General features: G+C 45.4%; 1 protein-coding gene across 1 annotated transcript; it reads left to right on the top strand.

Moving 5' to 3' along the window:
• Positions 1 to 4,765: 4,765 nt before the first annotated feature.
• LOC103740656 (PRAME family member 8-like) lies at positions 4,766 to 7,605 on the top strand. Its single transcript, XM_008841324.1, is given in 4 exon segments — positions 4,766 to 5,052; positions 5,499 to 6,089; positions 7,039 to 7,433; positions 7,436 to 7,605. Coding segments are annotated over 4 exon segments (1,443 nt in total).
• Positions 7,606 to 12,234: the final 4,629 nt, after the last annotated feature.

Here is a 12,234-nt window from a genome sequence, read left to right as displayed (position 1 = left end):
TGGCCCCCCCCCACTAGTGTGTGTGTACACATACACACACACACACACACACACACACACACACACACACACACACACACACAGAGCAAAACAGAAAACAAAAAACAAAAAAAAAACAAAAAAATAGGCCAATTGTGGCTAAAGAAATGACTCAGCAGGTAAATTTGCTTCTGCTAAGCCTGATGACCTAGGCTCCATCCATAAAAACCACATGTTGGAAGGAGCGAAGTGAATACCACGGGTTGTCCTCTGACCACCACACTCACATCCTGGCAATCGCCTCCATAAATAAATAAATAAATAAATAAATAAATAAATAAATAAACAAAAAAGAGGCCAGGCACAGTGTTCCATCCTTGTCATCCCTATACGTTAGAGTCTAAACCAGGAGAATAACCACATGTTTGAGACCAGCCTGGGGTACACTGGGAATTCAGGACAGGTTGGCTTCAAGAGCAAGACCATATACATACATATACAGACATACATACACACACATATATATGTGCACATTCTGTTATGTACTCAGGAAGTGTTCCACCACTGAGCTGTATTCTGGACTGCTGTCACATTGTTAAAGTCTTCTGTTTTGCTAAGGCAGGATTTCCCACCATCATCCCCACTACTCTGAACTCACTATTGCTCTAGGGTCTTGAGAAAATTTTTATTTCAGTGCTGCTTAAACACAAAAATCTGATCAAGATGTTTAAAGGACTTTTACAAGTCAAAATAAACACTCATCCTGCTTATGTATCTAAACCTTTTATCTCTTTTTGCCAAATTGGGAAGTTCATGTTTCCCATGATCTTCCCTTTCTTACTCCAAGTACAGCCATAATTAATCTAACTCATGTATTATTCAAAAATCATGCAGAAACAAAAAAGAAGGAATGAAGGATTAACTGCTCAGGAGCAAATTATACTTTAAATCTTTTAAACACAACTTATATTTTAAATTTTAAAAATTATTTCTCTTACCTGCTCTCAACATCTACTGGAAAAGCATGTTTGAAAATAAATTGTTATCAGGCAGGACATGGCAGCACATGCCTTTAGTCCCAGTACTCCAGAGGCAGACAGGTAGAGCTCTGTGAGTTCAAGGCCAGCCTGGTGGTCTACACAGTGAGTTCCTGGACAGCTGGGGCTACAGGGAGACCCTGCCTCAAAAAGACCAAAAAGAAAAAAAGTTTTAATCACAACCCATGGTTTTATATAAACGAAATTGTTAAGGGCCAACTAATGGCTGGATCCAGTTCTCTCACTATTTGGAGCAGAGGTTCTTCAAAAGTCCAAGGAGGCCAGAAGAGGGTGTCAGATCCCCTGAGCTATAGATTGTTATTTGCCTTGTGGGCGTTGGGAGGCAACATTGGGTCCTCTGTAAGAGCAGCAGGTGCTCTTAACTGTGGAGCCAACTCTTCAGACCCAGAAGGAAGGATCACAGCAGGGAGGCCAGCCTGGAAACTGAACAAGAAGCTCTCTCCTAAGAAAAAGTAAAAAGAACCCTGGAGGCCAGGGGATACAGATCAGTGGGAGTGTGCTTGCTTGCCAATTATGGGCCGGGGGCTTCATCCTGACTCTGAGGAAAAGAGGGGTTAAAAAAATAAAAGAGACTGTAGCTGCGTACATTGGTAGATTCTTTGCCTGGCCTGTGAGAAGGTTAGGGTTTCATCCTCAGCATAAAACAAAAACAAAACTGTAGCCTCCTGGGACTGCTGACTGTCTCTGTTTATTTTATTTATTATTTCTATTTCATGTACATGCATATACTGCCTGTATAAGTGCATCCGTGCCGTACAATGCCTAAAGAGGTCAGAAGAGGGTCACAGGTCTCCTGGGAGTGGAGTTTTTTGGGTTTTGTTTTTTTGTCTATTTGAGACAGGGTCTCCCTGTAGCCCCAGCTGGTCTGCAAATGACGGTGTAGACCAGGCTAGCCTCAAACTCACAAAATCCCGCCTGCCTCTGCCACCCAAGTGCTGAGATTAAAGGCGTGTGCCACCACGCCTGGCTAATGGAACTGGAATTACCCAGGGTTGTTAGCTGCCATGTGGATGCTGGGACTCAAATCCACGTGGTCTGCAAAAGCAGCCAGTGCTCCTAACTGCTGAGTCATCTCCCCGGTGCTCTGAGTCATCTCTCCAGCGCCCTGAATCTCTTTTTGCATTTCCTTTTTTCCTTGTAGTTCTCAGGATTGGACCTAGAGCCAGGCGCATGTGGCAGGAGTCCTTTACCTCAGAGAATTCTAAACTAATTTTTATTGGAGTCTGGAGAGACAGCCCAGCAGTCAATAGCTTCTCCTGCCCTTCCAGACAACTCCAATTCAGTTGCCACATTGGGCTGCACACAACCTCCCGTAACTGCAGCTCCAGGGGATCCAACTCCCTCTTCAGATCACAGTGGACACCCGCCCACATGTGGCATATAGTCACACAGATACACATATAATAAAAATGAGACAAGTTCTTGGTCACCTGCTTCGGCTGCCTGTGGACTTTCTATAGCTGAGTCAAGTCTTAAAGCTGTGGTCCTCCTGCCTCAGCATCCTGAAAGGGAGGGGCAGCTCTCTGTGTCTTTCCCCTTGCCTCAGATGCTGTTTTAGAGCTGATTTGTTTTCAAGGTGGCCGGGGAAATGACCCATGTAGGAAGGGCCCTGAGTGTAAGGAAAGACTGCAGGTGATTGCTACCGTGGTGCTTGGAACACAGTCCTTTTCCGTGTCGCTTGCTCTCCCACATCCCAGGGGACAGTTAACAACTTCAGGGCTCCCAGAATTTAATCACACTAAATCCTCAGGTGTGGATGGCAAAATATTTTCTGACTTTGAGCCCTAGCTGTCATTGGATTTAGTTTATTAGTTGAGAAAGAATTTTGTTAGGTAGCCTAGACTCGACTCTAACTTATGACAATTCTTCAGTCTCCCTGTTGGGGTCATAAGTCTGTGCCCTACACTGGCTCACCTCCATTATTTATTTCATGATCTCTAGCCAGTGTGCTGGACTCATCTTTTCTGAAACACTGGTTAAATCTCAGGGAGCCAAGGGCAGCATGCCCCTCCCAGCAAAATTACAAACTTTTTTTTTTAAATGAAAGTTCCCATGCAGTGCAGGCTGGCTTTGAAGTTGCTATATAGCTGAGGATGACATTGACTTCTCCTCATGCCTCTGCCTTTTCATTTCTGGGATTACCCCATCATGGTTGGCACATGTGTTGATGGACCTAGAACTCAAGACTTCCTATATGCTAGGCAAGCGGGCTGCCATTTTAGCTACAACCTCAACACCCCTGTCGAAATATTAAAGGCCTCAAGTCACCCTTCTACCTCAGCCTCCCACAGCTGCCACAGGAGACAACAGACAGAGTGCCCAGCTTAGGTCTCTATTCCGGAACAGATTTGTGACTGTGGCAAGATATTTGTCACATGGTCCTTTGACAAAGATATGTTCAGTTTCCTTTATTATGTGTCCACTGTCAAGACAAGATTCACACTTAGATAAAGGTTTGAGATGTGAATACACTTCATCCATGTGAGGGGCTTACAACAGAAATCATTGCAGGAAAGGCTGAGGCAGGAGGACTGCTGAGCATTGGAATTCTGCATCAAACTTAGTTATAGGGCAAGACCACACACAAAAATAAATAAATAAATAAATAGACAAATACATAAGTAAATAAGTAAATAAAAGTAAATAAATAAATCTTTCTCAATAAATTCAAAAATGGGCTCTTGGCTGTCACCCTATTGTACCTTGTGTTCTTTTTATTAGGTTTGGTTTTCTTTTGTTGTGTTTCTCTCTCTCTTTCGTTCTCTTTCTCTCTCTCTCTCTCTTTCTCTCTCTCTCTCTCTCCTTTGTCTTTTGCTTTCACACACCCAACTCTGAATCAATCAATGAGCTAAGATTCAATCAATCTACACAGCTGGGTGGAGCCTCAGCCCTCCAATCAAATGGCAGGCTGTGGTTGGGAGGTGGGGTTCCAAAGGGGGAGGTACAGGTCCAAAGGTATATAAAAGCTTCAGAGAAGCCAAGACGACAGAGTCCTGGAGCCTGGAGACCTTGGTTGGCTCTCTAGATACTCAGAGTGCTGCATTCCATCCCCCAATCTGGTAACTGACTCAACTCCATCAAGACCCTCCATCTGATTCAGGTACATTAGTCCCAAAATGGTGCTAGAACTTCTGGTTTTTGTCTCAAATGAACAATTGAAGGAATTGGCTTTGACCATAAATACAGTTTCAAATTAATCTTAAATACCTTGTTTTCAGTAGTAAGTAACATAATAAGCCTTGACACCCATTTCTTAGTTGACCTCAGTCTTTCTAAGTCAGGTTCAATCCAAGGAAAGGAGAATATGGGTAGGTTGGATGTGGGAAAGTTCCAATGCCCGTTTATGAGGCACATGAATGGCGATCCATGTTCATTGCTGTAAAAGGAGAGGGCTCTGTTTTAGGCTCCTGGGGATCCCTTCCCAGTGGGGATGGGATAGAGAGGAACAGAGGTTGGAATAAAGGGGAAAATGGTGAACGGTGAACGGAAAATGGTCTCAGTGGGGGTCTGTGACAGGCTCCCCGTGTTTCCAGGGAGGTGAGCTATGGCTTTGAGAGCGGCAGTAAGGAGAACGGGGCAAAGCGAGCTCTCCACCATTGCTGGGCAACGACTCTGCCCTGACTTTGTTTCTGTGGTGGGTGAGAAGACAGGTTCTAACAAGTATCCTGAAAAGAAGTTCTTTCCTGAACGTTTCCACAGGATCTTTTGAAGAGAAGGGATCCACCAGGATGAGCTTCCAGGCCCCGCCCACACTCGTGGAGGTGGCAAAGCAGTGTCTGCTGGGTGATGAGGCTGTGGCCATCTCTGCTCTTCAGTACCTTCCCAAGAGGTTCATCCCTCCTCTGTTTATGGAGGCCTTCACTGGCAGGCGCCTGAAAGTCCTGAGGGAGATGGTGGCAGCCTGGCCCTACCCCTGCCTCCCTGTGGGGGCCCTGATGGAGAAACCTCACCTGGAGACCTTGAAGGCTGTGTTGGATGGAGTAGATAAGCTGTTGAGACACAAGGTTCACCCAAGGTAAGCAAGGACCAAGTAGTATAGAATGGAGGATGCGGGGGTGCAGGGAAGGGACACTGTGGTTGGGGAGAAGGGGCTCAAGGTGGAGCAGAGATTTCCGGTGGCATCATCTTGGAGCATTGCAGAAGCTTTGACCCATGTCGAGATCTAATGGGAAATCACAGTCCTATGTGGAGGACAGATTCAGAAGATGTAGCCTCAGTGGAATGAGCCTGTCCGTGCCTCTCCCACAGGGGCTAAAGTGGGACCAGGTAGATGTCAAGAGGTAAGGAGTCCTTGCCTAGCATCCATGAGGATCTGTGTTGAATATTCAACACTGACAGAGATAAACATTCATAAGCCAGAGAGCAGTGCAGGGAAAGCTGACATTTGAGATGGAGAATAAAGAAAAACAGGCTACGTGTTGGGTCTTGTCTTGTCCTGAGACTTCCTTGTTTGACCCACAGGAGCCGGAAACTTCAAGTACTTGATTTGCGGACTGTGCAGCACAGCTTCTGGAACACGTGGGCTGGAATGGAGGATGCTGGCTCCTCAGCACAGGCTGTGAGTGACAAGCAAATTGTGAAGGACCTTCCTAGATATGCTCTGCGGAGGCGGCTCAAGGTCTTCACTGACCTTTCCCTCAGGATCCATCTCAGTGAATACCAAACATACTTGTTGCAGTGGGCAGAGCAGAGGAAAAGTTCCCTGAAGCTGTGCTGTCCCAAGATGCAGATTTGTGCTTTGCCTGTGGACAGAATCCTGAAGGTACTGACCATCATCCAGCCAGAATTCATAGAGGAGTTGGAACTGTTTTCAGGGTGGAGTCCGTCTACCTTGGAACAGGTTTCCCCATACCTGGGCCAGATGAGGAATCTTCACAAACTCTTCCTAGCACGGATCCACAAGTATAACTTTAGTGTTGAAAATACTTCTGCAGACCCAGAGGAGATGTGTGTCAGCAAGTTCATTTCTCAGTTCTCTAAATTCGACAGTCTCCAGCATCTCTACCTGAATGGTTTATTCTTCCTCAGTGACCACATGAAACAGTTGTTCAGGTAAGTGAGGATGGGGAACTGAACTGTTTCCGCAGGTGAGAGCAAACCTTTCTTTTAAATGACAGATTGGTGGCCACCTAATGTTGCCAGCCCCTTTTGAATGAACAGTGAGGCCGTCATAGAATATCTGGGCAAAAGAATATCTAAGCATTGGTCTTGCAACCATTTTAACCAAATCAAAGTTTCCTATGATACTCGTGAAGCAGAGGGCTGAACTGGGGTAGGAAATGTGTAAGGTAAAAGTCTTGGTGTGTGGGTCATATGTGATGTGTGATTCCTTGGGGGATTCCTGTGTGGTCTAATGGGCAGGAAATAGGAAGTAGGCCCTGATACAGGGAGGACTCACAACCTGTACAGATGCCCAGGTCAGCTCTGTGCTCAGCAGCTGTGTGAACAGACACCATTCAGCCTATTTTTTTGCAGTGACACAAACACTGACCAAAACGAACTTGGAGAAAAAGGGATTATTTGTCTAACTGCTCACAGTCCCTCATCAAGGGATGCCGAAGCAGGAACTCAGGGCAGGAACCTGGAGTACAGACCATGGAGGAACGATGCCTACTGACTTGCTTCTCTGGTCCAAACTCCACCTGATTTTCTATACAAGACAGGACCTTCTGCCCAGGGGCAAGGCCCACCCACCTCACTCAGCAATCAAGAAAATGCCCCACAGACCTGTCCAATGGAGGAAATCTCTCACTTGAGGTTCCCTCCATGCAGGACTGCCAGGTTGACAACTGAAGCTAGCCAGCACACTTGGGAACCTGACACTGTCTAGAAAGGTGTGACTTGATTGTAGAGACTATAATATGCAACATCCTGGGTATTGACCTCTGTTATGATCAGACTTCTGACCTTGGGACCTGTGGTCTTCTCCACCTTAATGTCAGTCTGCCCACCACACTCTCCACGACCATTTTCCTTAACAAATCTCTTCTTCTCTCCCTAGCTGCCTGAAGACCCCCTTGGAGACCCTGTCCATCTCTCGCTGCCTCTTTTCCCAGTGTGACTTGAATTCCCTGTGCCAGTGTCAGAGCCTCCGTCAGCTGAAGCACCTGAGTGTGAGAGGTGTGGAATTCTTTGATTTATGTCTTATGGACATGCGAGTTTTTCTGGAGAGAGTTGCAGACACCCTGCAGACCCTGGAATTGGAGCACTGCGGGATGCAGGACTCTCAGCTCAGTGCCTTCCTGCCTGCCCTCAGCCAGTGCTCCCAGCTCACCAAGGTCAATTTCTATGACAATGACATCTCCATGGCCATCCTGAGGGACCTTCTCCACCACACAGCCAACCTGAGCCAGTTGACCCTGGAGTTGTACCCTGCCCCTCTGGGGTGCTTTGATGACGTGGTGATGTCCTCCCAGAGAGGTTTGCACAAATTTGTCTCCAGCTCATGGATGCACTGAGAGCCATAAGGCAGCCCAAGACTGTGTCTTTTGCTACAAATATGTGCCTTGAGTGTTGTTCACGCTCTGTCTATGACCTTGAGACCACACTCTGTCGTTGTTGGCAGTAATAGGGAAATGTTACTTCTGGATGCTGAGAAATGAGAGCCTAAGGATAGGACTGTCCTCCAGGGCACCCAGAGCACATGTGCAATGTGTTGGGAATGGTGGTGAGGTGGGCTCAGATTACAGTGGCTGAGGCCGCCATGAAGAACTGTGGGACCACGGGACTATTGATTTCAATTCTGAACTTCTACATGTGGATCCTAAGTCACAAAGGGAACTATCAATTTCTCCGTTTGCTCCTGAAAGTTTTGGTTAATGAGGAGCTACCTTAGAATTGTTGTAATATGGGTATGACTCCTAGATCCTGGATGCTCTACCTCAGTTGTCCTCAGTCATTGACCTATTCAGCTGGTACCCAGGTCAGGAGTGTTCTATGACATTTGTTGAGGAAAGACACTGCCTGTTTCAGGGGTGAGTCTGAACCTCAAGAATTTTCTGCATTCAAATAATATAGAATCATATTGATATTCACTCTGCTGAGGCCTGGGTATCTGCTGTCCCCTTGTGTGGGTGTTCTAACATGGGCAATGCAGACCCACTCTCCTATGAAGGAGGTACTGGGTGAGTGGCTAGGGATTACAATCCAGCACACTCAGGCCAGGAGGTGCTATGGAGACTTAAATACAGGTGAAGCTGTAGAAAAGCCCCCATGGAGCAAAGGGAATGGGGTCCAGCAGCATTTCTTCTTTCTTCATGGTCTCATGTGAACGCAGGTTGGACTTGAATTCTTGATGCTCTTCCTGAGTGTTGAAACTACTAACGTGTGCCACCAAGCACAGTTGTTGGGTCACCTTTTGGCCCCCCAAAATTTTCTGTTCACCTGTTCATAAAAGCGTCCAAGTGATGGACAATTCTCCCTCTTCTAGCCTAAAGGACAGTGTGAATAGCTTCTGTGTAAAGCTGATACACTTGGGAAGAGAGAATCTCAGCTGGGGTATTTCCTCTATCAGACTGGCATGTGGGAATGTCTGTGAGGCATTTTCTTGACTGTTGAATGATGTATAATGTGAAAGGGCTAATGTGGGTGGTGCCACTCCTGACCTGGTGGGCCTCGGTTGTATAAGAAAGCAGGCTGAGCACAGTCCAGTGAGCCATCCAGTAAGCGACTCCTCCACAATCTGTGCTTTGCTTTCTGTCCTGAGCTGCCACCCTGGCTCCCCTCCATGATGAACTGTAAGCTGTAAGGTAAAAATAAATCCTTTCCTCCCCAACTTGCTTTGGTCAGTGTTTTATTCAGCCACAGAAACCAAACTAGAACACATTGCCTACACCTAACAACTTACTCCTTCCTGCAGTTTTCCTCTGACCTCCACAGAAGGCCCATGGTGTGAACGCCCTCACACATAGACACGCACAGCCACAAACACACAAACAAACGCATAAATCTGAGGCTGGAAAGAGCTCAGTGGTAGAGAGCTTGTAACAGGCCTAGATTCAACCCCCAGCTCTACTAGCATAAAATAATAAAATAAGAGTAAATTGTATTTCCAGCAGGACTGGAGAGATGGCTCAGTGGTTAAGAACACTGGTTTTGCTTGCAGAAGACCCGTGTTCAAATCCCAGCACCCACATGGCAGCTAACAACTGTCCGTAACTTCAGTTCCAGGGGATCTGACAGCCTCTTCTGTCTTCTGCGGGCGTTGCACGATTTGGGTGCACTTACCTACGTGCAGGCAATATACACATAAACATAAAATGAAAATAAATAAAATATTTAAAAAATATTTCCAGCCTAATTGTATAATCTTCACACACCACGTACATTTACAGAAATTCCTTGACAGCACAGACCTATAATCCCAGAACTAGAAAGGTGGGTCCAGATGGATCAGGAATTCAAGGACATCCTTACCTGGAGTGAGTTTCAGGCCATATGGGCTGCAGGATAGTCTATAGTCATACCATTTACACACACACACACACACACACACACACACACACAAACAATATAAATTTAGAAGAAAAATTGAATTTGAAAACTACCCAAAGTGCCACACACCTCTACCCATTATTCAGCATGTGGAGGCTGGGGATACCAAGTTTGACTCCAATTCTTAATGTACGTTCAGGCAAAACACTCGTACAAATAAAATAAAAATAAATTAAAAGATTTTTTAAATCATGTTTCAGTTGTGCTTGGCAGCACAGACCTATAACGAAGAAAAATTGAATTTGAAAACTACCCAAAGTGCCACACACCTCTACCCATTATTCAGCATGTGGAGGCTGGGGATACCAAGTTTGACTCCAATTCTTAATGTACGTTCAGGCAAAACACTCGTACAAATAAAATAAAAATAAATTAAAAGATTTTTTAAATCATGTTTCAGTTGCGCTTGGCAGCACAGACCTATAATTACAGAAATGAGGGAGGTGGACCCCGAAGGATCAGGATTTCAAGGACATCCCTAGTGAATTTCTGGCCAGCTTGACCACAATAGAGTCTGTCTCCTAACACCATAAAACAAAACAAAACAAAAACAAGAAGAAAATCTACATTTGAAATGCAATCATGGTGCCGTAAATCTGTAAATCAAGATTCAGGACATGGAGGCTGGGGGTTGGCAAGTTTGGGTTCCGTTTCTGAAATAGAGTTCAAGGCCAGTGTGAGCTATTGAGTGAGTCTCTGTCTCTACAAAAGAAGCCAGTGCAAGTATGGCAGCCACGTCTTGTGATTCCACTACTCAGAGCAGAGGCAGGAGACTCACTAAAAGTATGAGACCAGTAAGGTCTACACAGTGAAATCATGTCTGAATAAACAAAAAATGCATCTGAACACTCAAAATTAAAGGTGATAAGCAGTATTTTCTTTATGCAAAACAGACACCAGATTTCTCGTGAATCTTTGTCTCCAGTGCTTTCTATTTAGAGAGAGCTCATATTCTCTCATTTATTCATGGTTCTGGAGATCAAAGCCAGGACACAGGCAAGCTAGGGAAGTGCCCAGCCACTGAACGGAACTACCAGGCCTCAAAACTGCTGGTGTGCTCCTTTCACTATATGTGTTCCTGAGGATTGAGCCCAGGAACTCACACATGCCAGGCAAGTGCCCTACCATTTTAAATAATTAGGTAATTGATTTTTTATGTATTTATGTGATTTGATTTTTTTAAGATTTTATTTTTTTAATTAAGTGTTTGTATGTGTCTGTTTGGATTTATGCACAAGACGATCAGGTCAACCTGTAGTTAGAGTTCCAGGCAGATATGAGCTGCCTGGCATGGGTGCTGGGAATAGAGCTTGGTCATCTCTAAGAGCAATATGCCCTCTTAACTGCTGAGCCCTCTCTCTAGCCCTATGGGTTTTTGAGATACTATCTTACACTGTAGCCCAGGATGGCCTGGAACTGCATCTGTAGTCCACCCTTGCTAATAACTCCGTTATCTTCCTGCTCCAGATTTCGGGATGTTGGGATTACAAGACTGCACCACTACACACAGCTTTCATTAGTTTTTTGAGGCAGGATCTTACTATGTAGTCCAGACTGCCATCTAACTTACTTCCTAGACTAGGCTGGCTTCTAGACTATGCTGGCCTCAAACTTGCTATCCTTCTGCCTCATCCTCTCTTTGCACCACCAAGCACCACGCCAAAGGAGTCTCAAATGCCTTCATGATAGACAAGCAGGAACATTGTTTGCCAGGTTGGGCTGCATTGCCAGCCTTGGGGACTGCCTGAGAGAGGACGGGGCGGTGTCCCCTTTAAGTCTCCGTGTGTCCATATGTGAATGAGATTGGTAGAGTCCTCAGGCTCCAGGAAGTCAGGCAGGGACCCTGCTACCAGGACTCTAGGCATTTCCTTTTGGAAAGGACTAAATCCCTCATGAACCAGCAGGTCACTGAGGGAATAATAAAGACGGCCTACTTCCATCTTCCTCTTGCTCTCTGGCAGGAAGGCCTTATTTTAACTCCAACAGGGCTGCTCCAACTGACTTCCTAGGAGTCACATAGTCCTGGAAATCTCAGCTTGGATATCAGCCTTCTTTTCTTTGTTCATGTTGACCAATCCAAAACTAGGGGAGGAGAAACCCCTGAAAGTCTTAAAGCCCAGGTTCTCCCTGGGGTACATTGGCCTCTTGGTTTCTGGTCCCTTCTCTACTTGTAGAGAGCTTCGTCTTTCTCTATGAATTTGCATATGTATGTAAGTGAGTATCAGTGTGTGCATGTATGTGTGATTCTTTATATGTATGGATGTGATTCTTTATTTTCAATAAATGTTTGCTTGCCTGTTGCTTTCTGCTGGTCTGAGATTTCTTCCCGCCTTTTAATTCTTCAACTTGCTGAGAAAATGACCCCAGTTTGCAAAGAGGAGGGTCAACACAGAGGGAACATTTCCTCCATGCTTCCAAGCAAAGCCCAGGTCAAGCAAGACCTCTTGGCTTATCTTCATGTACATAGAACTGGAAAGAAAAGCCTGAGGAGCCAGGGGCTCCCCCCAAGCCCATATGACCCCTGAGAAACAGATCCTCATATGACCGTAAAAGTAATAATATATTGGTTTATTTGGGCCAACTGTATGGCCTTAAACACCCAAGGGGAAAGTATAACCAAAGATTAAAGTCATCAATATATTTCTTTAAGAACTCAAAGAATTTCACATCCCAGACATTAGAGTTAAGCTCTTACGTTATTTAC

Source organism: Nannospalax galili, unplaced genomic scaffold (genome assembly GCF_000622305.1).
Source record: "Nannospalax galili isolate Female #2095 unplaced genomic scaffold, S.galili_v1.0 scaffold2201, whole genome shotgun sequence".
In the NCBI taxonomy this organism is placed as follows: domain Eukaryota; kingdom Metazoa; phylum Chordata; class Mammalia; order Rodentia; family Spalacidae; genus Nannospalax; species Nannospalax galili.
The sequence above is the reverse complement of the archived record's forward strand: the minus strand, read 5'-3'. Positions and strand labels throughout refer to the sequence as shown.